The sequence below is a fragment of the Sorex fumeus genome, unplaced genomic scaffold, assembly GCF_029834395.1.
Source record: "Sorex fumeus unplaced genomic scaffold, SorFum_2.1 ptg000265l, whole genome shotgun sequence".
In the NCBI taxonomy this organism is placed as follows: domain Eukaryota; kingdom Metazoa; phylum Chordata; class Mammalia; order Eulipotyphla; family Soricidae; genus Sorex; species Sorex fumeus.
The window spans coordinates 24,052,192-24,071,887 of record NW_026606322.1 but is presented as its reverse complement, the minus strand read 5'-3'; the positions used below and the strand labels follow the sequence as shown (position 1 = coordinate 24,071,887).

General features: G+C 36.8%; 1 protein-coding gene across 3 annotated transcripts in view; it reads right to left on the bottom strand.

The window, feature by feature from the left end:
• Positions 1 to 19,696, bottom strand: part of SENP7 (SUMO specific peptidase 7) — a 117,595-nt gene that overhangs the window by 29,196 nt on the left and 68,703 nt on the right. For 2 of the 3 annotated variants that reach the window (XM_056109230.1, XM_056109231.1), the window contains exons 10-14: positions 19,098 to 19,255; positions 14,608 to 14,754; positions 10,779 to 10,812; positions 5,075 to 5,254; positions 1,860 to 2,131 (exon numbers count right to left, since the gene is read on the bottom strand). In XM_056109230.1, the coding sequence (XP_055965205.1) occupies positions 1,860 to 2,131; positions 5,075 to 5,254; positions 10,779 to 10,812; positions 14,608 to 14,754; positions 19,098 to 19,255 (791 nt within the window). The remainder of the gene's footprint in view (positions 1 to 1,859; positions 2,132 to 5,074; positions 5,255 to 10,778; positions 10,813 to 14,607; positions 14,755 to 19,097; positions 19,256 to 19,696) is intronic. The other variant, XM_056109232.1, reaches the window with a different exon arrangement.

Sequence of the window (19,696 nt, the reverse complement as noted above, 5' to 3'; positions counted from 1 at the left end):
GGTATCACCAAGTGTGATATCACTAAAGTATCACAAAAACCAAAAGAAAAATAAAAAGTAAAATACTAAGCTGTATACACGATTTTGTCTTGTGCTGTCTTCCACTAATGTGATTTAAAAATAAATAGATAAATAAATGACAAGATGAGAGGCTAACTATACAGTATATAAGGAATAGGACCAGTGCATGGTTCCATCCCCAGCATCATACGGCTTCCCAAGTTCCCAGGCATGGTGCTAGACGTCTACTGAGCATGACTTTGTGGGGGGGGGGGGGGTCCCCACTGGTTCTCAGCACTACAGTGTCTGAGCAGTGCCACGTCCTCAGGCTCTATCAGTGAACTGCCTTCCCAGTTAGTCAAGCAAGTGGCCCTTGGACACCACCCCCACGCCCGCACCAAATATTGCCTGGGAGACCTCTCAAAATAAAAATTACTCAAAATTTTTAAAAAGATTAGCCCTAGACCAAACCTGTGAGTGCTGCTTGAACCTTAATAATTTTATTGTATTTTATTGTATAGGTATTTAACAGAGGTATTTAAGAGGCATTTATATCCATAGGTATATAGGTCATATGTACATTGCCTATTTTCCATAAAAACAAACATCCTTTTGTCAGTTTGGGGGCCACCACCAGGCAATGCTCAGGGATCATTCCTGGGTGATTACTACTTACATTTTATAATTAAAAAATATCTGGGGCAAGAAACTTTAATGTTATGAGCATATTCTATTTCTCCTGGGTGTGCATTCAGGAATCACCAAGATGGGGCTCGAAGGACAAATGAAGTGCAGGCACTGAACCAGGGTGGGCCACCAGCACGGCAAGCACCTTAACCCCTACATTATCCCCAGCCCCAAACATGGAAAGCTATTAAAAAGCTATTTTCTGATCGTTTTAAACTTAAGAAATTTTATAAAAGAAAAATATGTTTTATCCAATTCCTTTAATATTAACATCTTACCTAACCTCTAAACCACACACTTCATTTTTTTTTTTAAAAAAAACCATTTTTATTTAGGTACTAGGATAACATTGTTACTCATACTTTTCACACATTATTCTGATTTCACTTGTTTATCCACTAGTACGTATTTTTCTGTTTCAGGATTCCACAATGCCTGTCTTTCTGTACCCTTTATGATCTGATATTTTTTAAGCGTATTGGTCAATTATTTCTCAACAGAGTTGGTTTGACTTTTCTCAGGATTTGGTTGAGAATATAAAATAAGGCCAAAAGTATCCCATAAGTGATGTCCCCTTTTTAGATGTATGATGTGACAGTGTACATTAGTCAATATGTCTATCCATCACATGTGATGTTAAATGTGATCACGGTAAGGAGATGTCTGTCACGTTTATCCAGTGTAAAATTACTACTTACATTTTATAATTAAAAAATATCTGGGGCAAGAAACTTTAATGTTATGAGCATATTCTATTTCTCCTTAAGCTTTCACCATTAAATTTAGCATCTCTCTGTGGGCATTGCCTGCAACAACCACAACTATGAGTTTAGTGATGGTTTTTTATTTATTATTTTTACATTTATTAAGTGGAACACTTTTCTAAGAAAGGATTGACCCTATCTACCACTATTTTTACTGATTCATTCATTTACCTATTTATGTCAAAACAGATTCATGGGTATATTTATGTTCTCTCGTAAAATTAAAGCTACCATTACTAATTTTTATTGATCAAAATGTTCTAGATTTAGCAGTGGAAGTTCTTTGGAATGGCTTCTGTGACCTTTGAAATATAAAAAAATAACACTTTGAAATTGCTTAACTTTCAATGAAAGAATTAAGTTGACGTTCCTCCTTTCCTTTGGCCAATTAGATAAACTGATGCTAACCTGATACAATGATTTCATCTTCATTTCTTCAGCAGTAGCAGCAGTAGAAACAGGGATAGAATAAGTCGAAGCACAGTAATAATGTATAAAAGAACTTTCTTTTGAAGAAAGGGTCTGAAATAAAGGAAGTGCCTGAACCCAGGACAATGGATAAAGAAGTTCTAAGTCTCCATTGGCTGTACTTATTTCTGTCATAATATCCTTCAGCTTTAATTCTTCTCTTTGAGAAATAGGATTGTGTAGTTCAAGGAAAATAAATTCGTTGGATCTTGCTATGAAAGATAAAAGAAAACAATTTTCAGTAATGGTATTTTTTAAAGAAATTATAATTAAAATAATTTAATAATAGGTAAGTTTATAACCCACAAAATATTTTCTATTTTATTTTATAAACCCAAACAGGCTATCAAAATCTAGAACCAGGACCCTGAACTCACTTGATTCGACTATGACCCCAACACTTGCACACAGTACCCCCAGCCTCACTAGCAATGACCCGAGTTCAGAGGCAGGAGGAAGCCCCGAGTACAGTCCAGTGTGGCCCCAACAAAAACCAAAATAATAAATAAATAATAGAATCTAGAACCAAGACACAACTTTTAGACTCCTTCTACCTCATAAAAGAAACTCTATAGTGGGGTACTTACTACTACATCTCCATATGTTTATGACATTTAGTAGGTGTTAGTAAACATTTGTCAGTGAATATATGAATAAATGAATGAATGACAATAAAGAAATTATTTTTCCATAACCCCTCAGGGGCAAAAAAAAAAAAAAAGAAACGAAGAGAATGTCTTGCTTGCACTTAAATGTGAATTTAATCCTGGAAACTACATGATGTCGTCCCCTAGCATGACTGAGAATGATTTAATAACTAAGGAAGAAATAGTCTTCCAATCCAAAACTTTCAAAAATTTTTTTCACCGATGATTTCAAATTATCTCAAAAGGTATTGCCTCTCTTCAAGGATTATAAACAGTTCTTAAAATTTCTCCCAACTTTTTTGTTATTTAACCATTATTTTTTCAAATAATTTAGAATTGGAACATGAAAATAACTCACATTAAAGATATTAAATTTATTTACTATCTTTGCAAAAAAAAGGAAAATGACCCACCTCTGCCAAACCACCTCTGTCGCCATATAAGCTCATCTAATGGCCTTGCCCCAGAGATTCATAAATAAATCTCAAAAGAAATCAAGTACCAGCAAAATTTCTCAGATATTTTATGAAATTTTTTATTAGATTTTAAATTTCCAACTCCTGGCTGGGACACCTGGGGCACTTCCCCGGGTAGTGCCAAACAAAGCTCCAGAAGCTGCTCATTCACACACTCCAAAGTCACCACCATGCCTCTGGATGGATTCCATCCTTTCAGGCCTGAGCCTCACAGAGAAATTAACCTGCTGAGAACTCAGGTCCCTGTGACTGAAATCTCCGGGCTTTTTTGGAGTAGGAATGCGCTACTTCCCTGTACTTCTGGAAGCCCTGGCAGTCATGCATGCACATACCCAAAGCCAGCCAGTGAAAAATTCAACTCCAGCTGTACTGCCCAATTAAATATTCTGGATTTCCTGGAGTATGCAGCCGCATTTGTGGTCATTCGACATATCCAAACTCTACAATACTGATAATCCAGCAGTAGCATACAAGAGTGGATGGGATATAACGTAGACGAGCAATCTCCAATAACAAAAACATTGACACAGGAAGGCTTAACTTGTAACAATCTTAGTAATCCCTCATACAAAGACGTACATGTCCCCATGGTGTGATACAATTTACTCTTACTTTCTTCTAAGGAAATATCTTTTGATCATTCTGTGAGCAGTTTATTAGTAACAAGCAATATAAATTAAATTATTTGGGGCCTGCTATGGGGCAGATATTAGGGGTGGGTGGGAAAATTGGAGACAATGGTGAAGGGAAGGTGATAATGGTGATGGGGTTGGTGTTGAAATACTGGATGCCTGTAAAAAAAATCATCATGGGGTGGGGGGATATTATCCATGGCGGTGGAAGATGGGCACTGGTGGAGGGATGGGTATCTGATCATTGTATAATCGAAACCCAAGCACAAAAAATTGTAAATCTACAACTGTAAAAAAAAAAAGAAACAAAAAAAAGCACAAAAAAACCATAAATATTAACACTATCATAACCTAAACAGCAATAAAAATTTAAAAGAAAAAAATAATAAATAAATGTGGGCAACTCTAAAAAAAAAAAATCATCATGAACTACTTTGTAACCCACAGTGTTTAAATAAACTGTAAAGGGTAACCTAAAAAAGAAAAGAAAATGGAGAAAGGTAGATCAAAGAGGTAAGAAAAACCTTACTAATCTATCTTACTCAATTCTAAACCCTATTCTCTTAGGAGCTGAAAGCTAAAGACAGTTGAAAATACCTCAAAATAGAAATATCTTATACAGAGATAAGTGTTTTGGGGGTACATGGAGTACTCAATCTACATAAATGATGACATGCAACTAAACTGATTTTTTTCCAGAAACTGAAAATATATTAAATGTAAAGACTTTCTATTCACTATTTAACTTTGTCACTAGTTAGTTCAGTCAACGTTCAGTATGAAACATGGGTAAAAAATTCCTTTAAAAAGATAGCCAGGGACTGGTGAGATAGTATAGCATATAAGGCACAAAACTGAACCAGGTTCAATCCCCAGCATCCCATATGCTCCCCCATCCAAGATCACTAATATAAGTACAGAACCAGGCATAAGTCCTGAGAACTGTCAGGTGTGGCCCAATTTCTGTGCCCCCCAGAAAAGAAAGCTAAATGGCAATTGACAAAAAAGAAAACAAATATGAAAATCATTTTATTTTAGAAAATAATTTGACTTTAGGTCACATCTGGTGGTGGAAAGGGGTTACTCCTGGCTCTAGCACTCAGGAATTACTCCTGCAATGCTCAGGGGACCATATGGGATGCTGGGAATCAAATCCGGGTCGGCCACGTGCAAGGCAAATGCTCTACCAGCTGTGCTATTGCTCCAGCCCCTAAGTAAAATTATTGTAGAAATCAAGTGATACTATTCCTTTTAATTCAATTCAATGAAATAATTATACTCACTAATTTAGTTTGGGGGCCACACTTGGCTGTGCTTGCTTTAAATTATCCTAGAAGAAAACTGTATTATGCACAGTACTTTTCAGTTATCCTGAAATTTAAAAATTATTTTATACTCACATTTTTGGTTTACTGTAGAATTTTCAAACTGTATCTCAATATCTTGAAGATAATCGGAAGAGACCCAGAGGAAAAGGATAGCGTGACTCCTTCTACTGTGCTCATCATTCTTACTTTTCCATAACCCAAATCTCTTTATATGTGAAGTATCTATTAACAATAAAACCTCATTTAGGGACACTGAAATACATAAAAGACAAATTAATCCATTAGCTATATTATGCTTACATAACATGACTCCTTTAATCCCCTCAAATATTTCAGAAAGAATTCTATGCACTTTAAAATATATTTCCAGTTCACATCACTAAACTTAGCTAGTACACTTCAAGCAGTGTATTAGAGTAAATCAAAATAACATTACAATTAGAAATGGTCAAATAGTTAGCAAATAATCATTTTAAGAATTTGGTCTCTCATAATATATGACTTTAATCATATCTAAGAAAAAAATATGATGCAGAATTTCTATATATTTTCTGCTCATGGATTGAGAAGATTAACATCATCAAAATGGCAATATTCCCCCCAAACAGTATACACATTCAATGAAGTCCCTATAAGGATACCCATGATGTTTTTCAAAGAAATTGATCAAACACGTCTTAAATTCAAATGGAACAATAACCATAATCACCCACTCATCCCCACCTTCAAATAGCCAAAGCAATCCTCAGAAAAAAAGATCAAAGGTATCACTTTCCCTAATTTTAGACTACTACAAAGTAGTAATTAAAACAGCATGAATAAAGACAGATGTTCATATCAATGTTCATATCAATCTGAATTTAAAATCCAGAGACAGATCCTCGGGCATATGGTTAATTAATCTTTGATAAAGGAGAAAAAATTATTAAGTAAGGAAATACCTCTTCAACAAGTGATGCTGGGAAAACAGGTCAGCCACATGCTAAATAAATAAATAAATAAACTCAGACCTCTTTCTAACACCATGCACAAAAGTCAAATCAAAATGGATTAAAGACCTCAATATCAGGTCTGAATCCATAAGGTACATAGAAGAAAACAATAGCAGAATTCTCCATGACACTGAAACTAAAGGCATCTTTAAAGATACAATGCCACTGACCAAGCTAGTGGAAGCAGATGATTAACAAATGATACTACATATGCCAAACACAGTTAACAACAAGTCTCACGATGGAGACGTTACTGGGCCGACTCGAGCAAATTGATGAACAACGGGAGGACAGTGCTACAGTGCTACTACATTAAAAGCCTCTGCACTTCAAAGGAAACAATGACCAGAATACAAAGACAGCCCATAAACTGGGAGAAATTATTTGCCCAACACTCATTCAATAAAGGGTTAATCTTCAAGATAAATAAATCACGGTACAACTTTACAAGAAAAAAAATCCCACCCTGAGACTGGAGTGATAGTACAGTGGATAGAGCACTTGCCTTGCATGCAGACAACCCAGGTTAGATCCCTGGCATCCAATATGGCCCCCTGAGCACCGCCAGGAGTAATTCCTGAGTCAGAGCCAGAGTAACTCCTGAGGATCACTGGGTGTGACCCAAAAAGCAAAAAAAAAAAAAAGAAAGAAAGAAAGAAATCCAACCCTATCAAAAAATGGGGAGAAGAGATGAACAGAAACTTTCTCAAAGAAGAAATATAAATGGCCAAACGGCATATGGAAAAAGTACTCTATTATCACTAATCATTATAACACTGTATAGCACTGTCCTCCCATTGTTCATGGATTTGCTCGAGTGGGCACCAAATAAAGTCTCACAACAAATTGTGAGACTTGTTATTGTTTTTGGCATACTGAATACGTCATGAGTAGCTTGCCAGGCCTTGCTGTGCAGGCGAGATACTCTCGGTAGCTTGCTGGGCTCTCCAAGGGAGAGGAGGAATCAAACCCAGGTTGGCCATGACAGCCACCTGCAAGGCAAACAAACGCCCTACCCGCTGTGCTAGCTCCAGCCCATCACTAATCATTAGGAAAATCAAATCAAAACAACACTAAGGTATCACCTCACACTACAGAGACTGGCACTCATCTAACAGAGCAAAAACAGCTGGTGTTAGTATGGATGCGAAAGAAAAGGAACCCTCATTTGCTGCTGGTGGAAATGTCAACTCCAACCTTTTTTGGGAGACAATATAGTCATTCTTCAGAGAACTAAGAATTGAACTTCCATACAACTCAGCAAGTCTACTCCTGGGAATATACCGAAGGATCCAAACACTCAATGCAGAAAAGACATTTCCACTCCTATATTCACTGAAGCGCTATTTACAATAACCAAACTCTGAACAAGCCAAGAACCCAAGATCCAATGACTTGGATAAAGATGCTGAAGAATACTACTTGGCCTTAAGAAAAGACATGACATTTGCTAATACACCAATGGATCTGGAAGAATTATAGGAATCTGAGTGAATTGCAAGTTTATTTTCCAGGTCCTTTGACTTCTTCAGTTGAGAAATGGTTTTTATTCTCTTTTAATCTTAGCCTACTATGAAAAAGACTTTTACATATTTGTAACAGTTAACCTTTTTTTCCTTTTTGGATCACACCTGGCGATGCTCAGGGGTTACTCCTGGCTCATGCACTCAGGAATTACTCCTGATGGTACTTGGGGGACCATATGGGATACTGGGAATCGAACCCAGATCAGCGATGTGCAAGGCAAACACCTTACCCTCTGTGCTATTGCTCCAGCCCCCTGGCCTTTTAGTTAAAGAATCTGAAACTTCCACTGTTCAAATGAAGAAGATATGTGATAAATAGCATTTTTATCTACCAGCCCCAACATTTAAACTTTTCCTTTATGATTCCTTCCTTACAGTTCCTATTTACATTTTTATATGCCAAAAACCTTATTGTTGCTAAAACTTCATTTGTAAAACAGCCCTTCCCTCACCACCTCTACAATTAGTCCATTAGTATTAACTGGAAATCATTAAAAACAATGAAAAACTATAATCAGGCTGTAAAACATCTTAAAAGTCTTTTAATTTTTCAGGAATGTTTATTGAGACACCGTGAATTACAAATAGTTGTAAATCATTACAAATAGTTGTAACAGTTGTTTCAGGCACACAATGTTCTATCACCAATCCCACACCAATTCACCAATGTGGCCTTCCCTCCACCAATATCCCCAAGTTCCCTCCCACAACCCTCCGCCTGTCCCCTTGGCAGGCATATAACAAATTCATTTCATATCACTTGGTCCAGTAAAACTTAGAGAAGTGGCAAATATCAAGAAACAAAAGTCAACTGAGGATGATTAATTGATATATGTCTTTAGCCTTTCTTAATCTAGAAAAGGACAACCGTATGCACCATTAGTGAGTGCCATATTCAATGCCACGTAACGGGAAGTTTATCCTGTCCTTTTTTTTTAATTGAATAACTGTGAGATACAGTTACAAAGCTTTAATGACTAAGTTTCAGTCATACAATAATCAAACACCCATCCCTCCACCCATGTGCATTTTCTAACACCAATGTCTCCATTATTCCTCCCACCACCACCCCCACCCCCTGCCTCTGTGGCATGCACCTTCCTTCGTATTCTCTCTCTCTACTTTGGGGCATCATGGTTTGCAATACAGATACTGAGAGGCCATCATGTTTGGTCCTTTGTCTACTTTTAGCACACATATCCCATCCTGAGCAATCCTTCCAACAATCATTGACTTAGTGATGTCTTCTCTATCCCAACTACCTTCTTCCCCCAACACATGAGGCAGGCTTCCAAACCTGGTCCTTGTCTCTACTCCCCTTGGATGTTAGTCTTGATATTATGTTATTTTATATTCCACAAATTAGTGCAATCATTCTATGTCTGTCCTTCTCTTTCTGTATGTCTGTCCCTCTCTTTCTCATTTATTTCAATGTCCATCCACTTAAAAGCAAATTTTATGACTTCATCTTTCTTAACAGCTTCATAGTATTCATAGTATTCCATTGTGTAGATGTACCAAAGTTTCTTTAACCAGTCATCTGTTCTTGAGCACTCGGGCTGTTTCTAGATTCTGGCTATTATGAACAATGCTGCAATAAACATACAAGTGTAGATGTCATTTCTAAAAATGTGCCTTTTTGCACCCTCAGAATATATTCCCAGAAGTGGTATTGCTGAGTCATATGGAAGCTCAATTTCTAGTTTTCTGAGGAATTTCCAAATTGTGTTTTTCAAAGCTGGACCAGTCAGCATTCCCACCAATAATGAATGAGAGTACCTTTCTCCCCATATCTGCACCAGCACTGGTTGTTCTTGTTCTTTTTGATGTGTGCCAGTTTCTATGGTATAAAATGATATCTCACTGTTGTTTTAATTTGCATCTCCCTGATAATTATCGATGTAGAGCATTTTTTCATGTGCCGTCTGGCCATTTATATTTCTCTTTTGAAGAATTTTCTGTTCATTTCTTCTCCCATTTTTTGATGAGTTTAGAGGTTTTTTCTTGTAATTTTTTACCAGTGTCTTATATATCCTGGATATTAAGCCCCTATCTGATGGGTATTGAGTAAATAATTTTTCCCAGTCTATGGGCTCTCTCTGTATTTTGGTCACTTTTCTGAGGTACAGAAGCTTCTTAGTTGAATGTAGTCCCATTTACTTATCTATTTACTTATTTACTTAAACTTGCTTGGTCACTTGCTTGGTCAGTGGTGTTTCATCCTTAAAGATGCCTTCAGCTTCAATATCCTGCAGGGCTCTGCCTACATTTTCTTACATGTACCCGGATGGAAGATACTGATACAGAGGTCTTTAATCCTCTTTGTTCTGACTTTTGTGCTTGGTGTTAAGACAGAGGTCTGAAAGTAGATGGGAGGCATCATCTTCCCCACCTTCAAACCATACTACAAAAGCAGTAGTAATTAAAATAGCATGGCATTGGAATAGAAATAAACCCGCAGACCAATGAAATAGAGTTGAATATTCTCACACAGACTCTCAAATATATGATCACTTGATCTTTGATAAAGGAGCAAGAAAAGCCTCTCCTGTCCTTTAAAAAGGAGCTCTTTTGAAACTTATTGCAAAACTGGTTTCAAGGCTATGAATTCCCTAAACTGTCTGTTGCCTGCCTATGAAGCTCTTTGTAATTCCTTCAAATCTGAAGAATAATCCAGCTGGATAGAGCACTCTTGGTGAGACGTCCATTTAGCTAAGTTTTAGCACTATATCCTTTCATATTCTTCTGGCTTGTAAAGTCTCATCTGATATGTCAACTGCACATCTTCTAGATACTTCTGAGTTCCTTTTTTGATCTTGCTGCATTCAATATTCTGTCTCTATCATTGGATGTTGTCATTTGGAGTATACTGTGTCTTGGATCTACGGGATAGGGGAGGGTTCTGCCTTCTGGAATAGGTGTGGTGATATCAGCCATAGACAAGCCTCACCTGGGATAGTGAAGCAGCAAGCAGAAAGTCGAAAAGAAGCTGTGGTGTGGGACCCTTAATATGGCGCAGGCTCGGTGTGGAGGCTGCTGGGACCCACCCAGTAAAGAAGAACATCGTACAGCTTTTAAATTTGCTTCTGAAGAGGAGTTAAGTTGAAATAAATTCTTGAATTTAATTTTACTTCAGTTCTATACTAAAAAAGTACGGAAAACTGGTAGCAGAAAGATTTCAGATTTTTTGCTGAATGATTATTTTTTACTCAAATTATAGATAAAATGTGGTTATGAAATAATTAATTAGTAGCTTACCTTGAAATGGAATCTTAACATACTTGGTTGTGAGCTAAAAAAAATTAAAAAAACAAAAAATAAATTGGCATATTGCTCAAAATGTGTTACTACTCAATTCTTTTTAATTTTCTTTTTCAAAGCACAAATATATACTGAAAGTTCACACTTCAGTGCTCAAGTCCTTGTATGTATAACTAAGATTTTACCTGAAGAGAATTAAGTTTTACTAAAGTGTCAGAATGCTACACAAATGTTTAATTTTCAATATGATCATCTATAAATCATCAACTTAATGCTTTCTGAATATTTAAAGAAGATATAAAGTCCAGTGGACTACAAATAACTTCATAAGTAGCTATGAGCTTGAAAAATAAAGCATAAAACAGGGCTTGACTTTTTGCTGACATTCCTAGAAATCTTCTCTTAATTCCAAAGTTACAAAGCATCATATGTGAGATTAATTTTCAAAATGTGTAAATAACTCAATGACAAAAAATCAGCGAACCAATCAAAAAATAAACACAAGACTTGAACAGACCTCAAAAAAAAGACTAAAGAGAAGCCAACAGTACATGAAAATATGATCTTCACTCATTACAAAATGCAAATCAAAATCACAATGAAATATCACTTTTACTTGTTAGAAAACTTAACAACAGAAAGTAGAAATAATACGTATTTATAAAGGTGAGAAATAAACTGTTGGAGGGACTGTAGATTGGTACAACCCTTTGGGAAATGAGTTCAAAGGTTCCTTCAAAAGCTAATAATGAGATACAAAGAGAGAATCCAATGGACTTAGGTCATGTTCTGGGTCAGATTTTCATCCCCAGACTGCAACTGCCCCCTGAGCTCTGCCAGGAACAATCCCCAAACATGGAGCCAGAAGTAGTCCCCAGCACCAGTGGCACCACTGGCGTGGCCCCCAATCCAAAAAGGAACAAAACTAATAATGGAGGGTTGGGATGTGACTCAGCAGGAGAGTGCTGTCTTACGTGGATGAGGTTCTGGGACTGATTCCCATAACTACAAAAAAAACCCAAAAAACTAAGACTGGAAGAACCTATGGTCTAGCAATGCCATTTATAAGCATTTATTTCTTGAAAGAATTTTTAAAAAAAACACTAATTTAAAAGGATATTTGCTTACCCATTATCATAACAGCATTGTTTATAATAATCAAAGAATGGAATCACCAAAATGCTCATCAACCAAAATGCAATCAACAAAGAATGGATAAAGAAACTGTGATATGTATGTACAGTGTCATATCTTTTTTCTTAAACATAAATATCTAATATGAAGATGATGGAATGATACACTCTAGAAAGTTAGTGGGAACTGTGTCTAGAAAAGCAAGAGTAAAGATACTCTTTATAAGGCTGGAAAGACAGCTCAAAGAGCTAGAAAGAATGTTCTGCGTGCAAGAGACTGGGATTGATCCCTGGCACCTGATCTTCGGCAACATAGAGTCCCCCAAGCTCTACCAAGAGCACAAATGCCAGGAGTGGCCTATAAACCAAAATAAATAATTTTTCCTTTACTTATTTTAAGTTTTTTGTTTGGTTTTATTAATCTTACTTGCCATTACAGGACCACCTAACTCTGCAATAACCTAGTATCAACTACGAAACCTCCACTGTGTTGAACACTTGTTAGGTTTTCCTCCACTGACTAATCAATTATCACACAGTTATTTAAAATTTTGGCCACCAAAAATAAATATTTAAACATAAATCTAAAATGAGAGGAGGGATTTTGAAATGTGAACATTCTTTAAAGAGAATTGTAAAATCGCCAGGTATGCCAAGATCATTAATATATGAAATCTAGTAAACATGCATTATTAATGATAAGCCAGATTCTCCTGTTTTCAATTAGTCATTTTAACTGTATTACAATGTACGTGAAGTCCCTAGAACTTGCTGGATTTGGTTGTACGTGATGTACAGGTAGCTGTAATAGTACATCAGGGAATAGTACATCATGTTCTATTGAGATTAGATTCTCCCTCTGCTCGATCATCAGCTATGTCTTAAACATATGTTGTCTTTCTCGGAAGTCTTCTGAGATTCCTCCAGAGATATACACTCATTTTCACACACATCCTTCTTGCACATTTCTACTGTTACAGTTTACCAAAAAGGTAAAGTAAATTTTTATTTTCATTTATATTTCTGTCTCTTTCATTCAAGTATAAATCCCCTGAAAGAAGACCCTAATCTTATCAATTTGGAGGGGTAAGATGGGTGAAGTTTGGGGTGACACCCAGCTGTACTCAGGGATTACTCCTAGCTTTGCATTTAGAGAGCACTCCTCGTGGTGTTTGGAGGACCAGATACAGGTCAGCCAAGTGCCAGGCAAGTATTCTACACTCTGTACTATCTCTCCAGCTCCCTAGTCTGACCATTGTCTGACCATTTTTTATATACTCTGCCCTATCGCCCTATGTTTAACAATAGAAATAAAAATTCTGGGTAAAATACCTCAGTTATAATATGATATATTCAATATAATTCAACTAGATTTTTTTCTTGCTTTTGGGATCACACACAAGTGATGCTCAGGGGTTAGTCGTGGCTCTGAACTCAGGAATTACTCGTGGGTGCTTGGGGAATCATACAGGATGCCAGCAATCCAACCCGGGTCAGCCCCGTGCAAGGCAAACGTCCTATCCACTCTACTATCACCTTAGCCCTCAACTAGTTTTTATAAGAAATGACTTAAATTTGAACCACTTGTGGATGATATTAAATAGGAGTAAAATCATGGCATGCTACCACTGATCCATAAAAGATAATAGAAGTTTAGATGACGAGAATGTAAGTAATTGTAAAACACACACTTAAAACTTACAACATAAGTACAATTAAAATATTAATGTTCATATAACTGAAACCCAAGCACAAAAATTTGTAAGTCTACAACTGTACCTCATGGTGTTTCAGTAATAAAAATTTAAGGAAAAAATATTAACGTTCACAGTAAAAAAAAAAAGTTAAATATTGTGAGGAAGGAGAAATCAGGTAAGGTTTGTTAGAAGAGGCAGTATTTCAAATAAGTCTTGAAAGATTAGTATGACTATGCAGAAATAATGATAAATACACATAAAGTCCGGGTTTATATGAGGAGGAATACACTTTTTAAAGTGTAAGAGAACAGAAACTGTTCTGGAGGTTTTTCTTTTTGGAGGGGTGAGTGGGGTTGAGCTACACCCAGCTGCACTTGGGCTTACTCCTAGCTTGCCCTCAGGCATTACACCAGCTGGGCTTGGGGGACCATATGGGATGCTAGGGATGGAAGCTCAGGCAAGGCGAGGACCATACCCACTGTACTATCTCTCCTGCTCCTATTTTGGAAATTCTTAAACAAAAAGTGGAGTTTAGGAATTTGGAAAAGTCTGTTTGCAACATAAACCAATTAAAAATGAAATTTCTCTGGTAAGAGTGTAAAGACATACTCCCAAAATTTGTATCGTATTTTAAACCAATGTCAAATCAATGATATTTTATTTTTCAATAACATTTCTCTATTGCTCTCAACCACAACCTGAAAAAAACTATTTTACTACTAAGTAACTTTTACAGCCTGAAAAATATCAATACTACATTTTTTTTCCAAAAATTACCAAAAAGCAGCGTTTCGATTTCAGAACATTTTCCTAAGATGTTAGGATTTCCCTTGGACTAAAGATAGTTTTCAGAGAAGATATAATGTCCTATGCAAAATATATCATCTAAAACTATCTTAATTCTATTTTCATTTATACTAAAAAAATAAGACATTCTGAAATGCCTTGTGCAAGATCCAAAACTGGAAAAAAACTTTTTGAAGAAAAAATACTTACTGTAACACATCCTTTAGAAGTTCCTTTTATTTTTCCAATATAAATATAAGTAAACATAAAATCCAGGTGTAGATCCATCTCATTAGTTGGTATAATGTAAGAAATATTTTCCATAACTGGATTATATGAGCATAACTCAGACGAGACCTGATAAATTAAAGAATGCATATAACAAAAGATAAAAATGCATATAACCCTAATTATTTATAAAAAAGACTGACAATGACTTTAATGATATTTAAGTATGTGATTTTTTTTCTTTTTGGGTCACACCTGGTGATGCACAGGGGTTACTCCTGGCTCTGCACTCAGATATTACTCCTGGCGGTGCTCAAGGGACCATATGGGATGCTGAGAATCGAACCCGGGTTGACTACGTGCAAGGTAAATGCCCTACCCGCTGTGCTATCTCTCCAGCCCCTTAAGTACGTGATTTAGAGCCAGGAGATAGTTCAAATGGCAAAGCACATGCCAGCATGGGGAAGCCCAGAGTTCTCTCTCCAGCTCCTCATTACCCTCACTACCCTCACAACCCTCACTGTACCAGACCATCAGATGTAGCCTTGGTGACCGACACGTAACTGGATGTTGCTGTGGTGGGCCCCAGAACCACCAGGCCTGAGAAACCATCACTGCCAGACTTGGGATGATCCCAGGCACTGCTGGGGAGGTTGTTCCCTCCCCCCAAAGTAAATGCAAGCAGTGTCATTGACTTTGAGAAAATCATCAAATCCACAATTAATTAACTCCATAGGTCCAAAGAAAAGAAATCTTACTTTCTTCCTCTGTACCAAACCATGAATTCATAATCAGTATTCCCTGTCAGCATTTGTCTTGTGGAGCCATACCTGGCAGTATTCAGGGGCTACTCCTAGATCTGTGCTCAAGGGTCACTTCGAGTGGCATTCGTAAATCATCTGCTTCCGGGGATAAATCCCTACCTCCATCAAGCAAAGCATGTACTCAGCGCACTGTTCTACCTCTCTGGCCCCAAATTCATTTTAATTCAACAAAAATCAACTAAAATTTATACCACATAATAAGGTAAAGGCCCTCCCGTTGTTCATCGATTTGCTTGAGCGGGCCCAGTAACGTCTCCATTGGAGACTTTGTTGTTACTGTGTCTGGCATATCGAATACGTCACGGGGAGCTTGCCAGGCTCTGCCGTGCGGGAGAGATACTCTCGGGAGCTTGCCGGGCTCTCTGAGAGGGGCGGAGGAATCGAACTCGGGTCGGCCATGTTGGCTGCGTGCAAGGCAAACGCCCTACCGCTGTGCTATTGCTCCAGCCCCACCACATATTAGTGTAAGGCAAGTTTTTAACATCTCTTTCAAGTTCTACAACTACCCCCATGAGGTAATTCCATCTCACCTTCCATTAAACAAAATGAACAGATGCTTGGATTAGTTGATTTGCCCAAGGTTCTAGTGTCACCAAAGATATAAAACTAAGGCAAACTCAGGATTCTGTCTTCAGATCAAGTACTCTATTTTTTTGAGGCAACACCCTGCAGTGCTCCAGGGACCACACCCCTTTGATTTTCTCCCTCGTCATCAAGTCTTATTTAAACAAGTTAAAATTACTCATAGAAATCATTATGATGCTCTTAAGCTACTGTTTTTATGATAAATGAAGTGCCTAAGAACAGTTTTGTCAAATCCATTTACTTTACAATATGCCTCACACCTATTCTCCTTACTAGATATATCGAAGCCTCAAATATAATACCACTTCTACTAAAACAAACCAAAAAAAGATATGTAACTCTGTTTTAAATTTAGAAGAGCCCAGAGAATCAGCAGCAGCTACTTCCTACAAACTCTTAAATTCTCCACTGCTTTCAGAGAACTTTTTCACTTCACAGTTGCCTAACCTCTTTACACTACCTCTTTTTCACTAGACAGTCCCCTAATCCCTTAGCTCGAACATCACAAGTGACCAAATAAATCACCTCTAGTGCAATTATGCATGTGTTCTCACTCTCCTCCTACTTCTAGAAAATGTGATTAATCCTCATCTGAAACATATACAAATACCCATTACTTTAAACCCAGCTTAGTATGAACTTTACCTGCTTAATATAATTTCTATGACATGTTCACCTATTGGGCTGGAGCGATAGCACAGTGGTAGGGCATTTGCCTTACAAGCAGCCAACATGGCAGACCCGAGTTCGAGTCCTCTGCCCCTCTCGGAGAGCCCGGCAAGCTACCGAGAGTATCGCGCCCACACGGCAGAGCCTGGCAAGCTCCTTGTGACGTATGTATTCGATATGCCAAACACAGTAACAACAAAGTCTCCAATGGAAACGTTACTGGGCCCACTCGAGCAAATCGATGATCAACGGGAGGACCGATGGACCTACCGACCCTGTTCACCTATTACTGCTTACTATATTATTCTTATCCTTTAAATAAAATGGGGAGAGTCAAATGAACTGCAAGTAGCAATAAACAAAAAAGCTCTCATTTTCTTTAAGTGATGAAAAGAGAAGATGAAAGATGAAGAATCCAAAGAATTTCATATTGGATCTCACAGAATAAAGACAAACTGCCTGCGAAATATGACCAATTCATATTTCTTATCAATTCATTTGAAACTGGAGACAAGGATGAACATGGAGATACTACAGCATTCTGGATAGTGGAACACAGTAAGTCTCCACAGTTATTTTTTCCTTGGTTGCTATCATATTCTATAGTTCTACAAGAGATTCCATTTTCTTATAGTAAGGTCAACTTACTAGGTCATCTGTCAAGTTATATGCTTCCAAAAATCATCACACTGATCTAGAAGTTTGAACTAATTATTAACTATGATACTTTTAATTACAAACATAACTTAGCCACCAAATCAGTGATTGGCCCAATTTGGAAAAATTTTACAAAATTTTAACAAAAGTTCAAAACAAACCTGCTGATATGATGTATCTTTTATATCTTTTGTTACGATATACCAAATACAACTGAAACACCCAGGAAACAACAGTCAGACGTTCAAAACTATTTTTATAGAACGAAATAAATTCTTCATTATGCTCTACAAAATAACAGCCTCTGACATTTATTTAAAATCAAACTAGGAACCAAAGAGATAGTACAGAGCATTAAAGTGCCTGCCTTGCATAAGGCTAATCTGTTCAATTCCTGGCACTACATGGTCCCCTGAGCACCACCAGGAGCAACCCCCAAGGAGACCAGGGAGTAACCTCTGAGAATGTTAGGTGTTACCTGCACCCACAAAATGAAATTTTAAAATAAATTTTAAAATAAACTAAATAAACTAATAGAAGTTTACCGTATTTTTGCACTGGTGGTCACAAATAGCCATTTCTTAAAAATAGGGCAATCAGATGCTGATAGTATAAATGACTATTGACAATAAATGATTTGTACTTTAAGCGACACTCTTCAGAGTATCATGTCCAAAAAATAAATTAAAAAAATAATTGGTTGACATTAAGCCAATAAGCACTGTCATTTATCATTTCCTGAGAAAAAGGAAGAGCAAATGTGCTAAACATTGGTAGGTAACCTGTTCCAGAATCAGGGTTTCATATGTAGCAGAGCAATGCCCTCACTACAATCTACTAAAAGTTAGCCCTAGACACAAGGACTTGTGAAAAATGGAGAAAAACGAGAAGAGACAGACATTGCAAGCTGACAGATTTCTATGGGCCCATAGAGAGAGATCAGCAAGTAAGGTGCCCGCCAGATTTATAACAATGTTCTAAATACTTTGTGTGTTTATTTCATTCAATATTCAAAATCGTCTTGTGAGGTAGATGTTACTATCTTCATTTAATTTAGGGAGAAATTTGACTTGCCCAAACAGCAGTCAGGATCTGATTTCCTCATTTCTTTACTCTCTATTATGCTATACTAACAGCATTTGAGAAAAAAGAAATCATTCCAAGTAGCTATAGTTTTATAAGATAAAAAAAAAAACCCTACAAACTGATTCTAGAAAATTTCCTGATAAAATATTTTAAATGTCCAGAAACAACAAGAAGAAAAAAATAGATAAATATATTTAGGCTGAAAAAAATATTTAGGCTAAAAAAATATGAATGATTGGGGAGAGGAGGGAAAGGTATTAATTCTCTCACTTCAATTAGAGACAATCACATATTTCTCTCAAATTAATATAAAAGTTCTTTCAAAATGCAAGTTTAGAAAAATTATCATTTCAATACAATATGACCCGAGTTCGATTTCTCCGCCCCTCTCGGAGAGCCCAGCAAGCTACCAAGAGTATCTCACCCGCACGGCAGAGCCTGGCAAGCTCCCCGTGACGTATTGGATATGCCAGACACAGTAACAACAAAGTCTCCAATGGAGACGTTACTGGGCCCGCTCGAGCAAATCTATGAACAACGGGAGGACCGCGACCGTGACTGGGTACAATACTACACTTGGTGAAGCAAAAAAGTCATTAGCCAATAATCTGTATTTTACTGCTGATCTCTGAAAAGGCAGAAATAAATTACCTGCACAGTTTCACATGTAATCAAAGGTAGTTCTGACAATGCTGATTCAGAAGTTTTCTCGTTTTCACTAGTGATGGCACGGTCTTGCTCAGCTTGTAATTTTAGAATTTCTGAAGTTTTATTTTCAACTGGTCCTTCCTCATCACTGGAAACAACAACTAAAATGGGAAAATATATTTTTTTAAATATGTCACAATGATCACAAAAAGAGAATGTTCTAATTCATGTAATAATCCTACCAAATTTAATTATCTAAGAACTGGTCTGTCATACATTACCTGATCTATACTAGTTACATCTGATGTTTTCAAGTCAATGCTACTATTTAGCATTATCTATAATCTTACCTAGCCTTCAAAAATGTATAAAGCCTTAAGGTGAAATTAAAAATAAGTTCCAGTTCTAATGAAATATTGTGCTCTCTAAAATTCCACTTATAACCTATTACATTAGTTGTTCCCAAGAATGAGAAACGAATGGCTAGGGAAAGATGTGGAAGGTCCTTTGTGATTTTTTGGTTGTTGTTGTTGGTTTGCTATATAACTATTTTAAATACCAAAAAAAAAAAAAATCAAAATTTAAGAATACTAAATTGATAC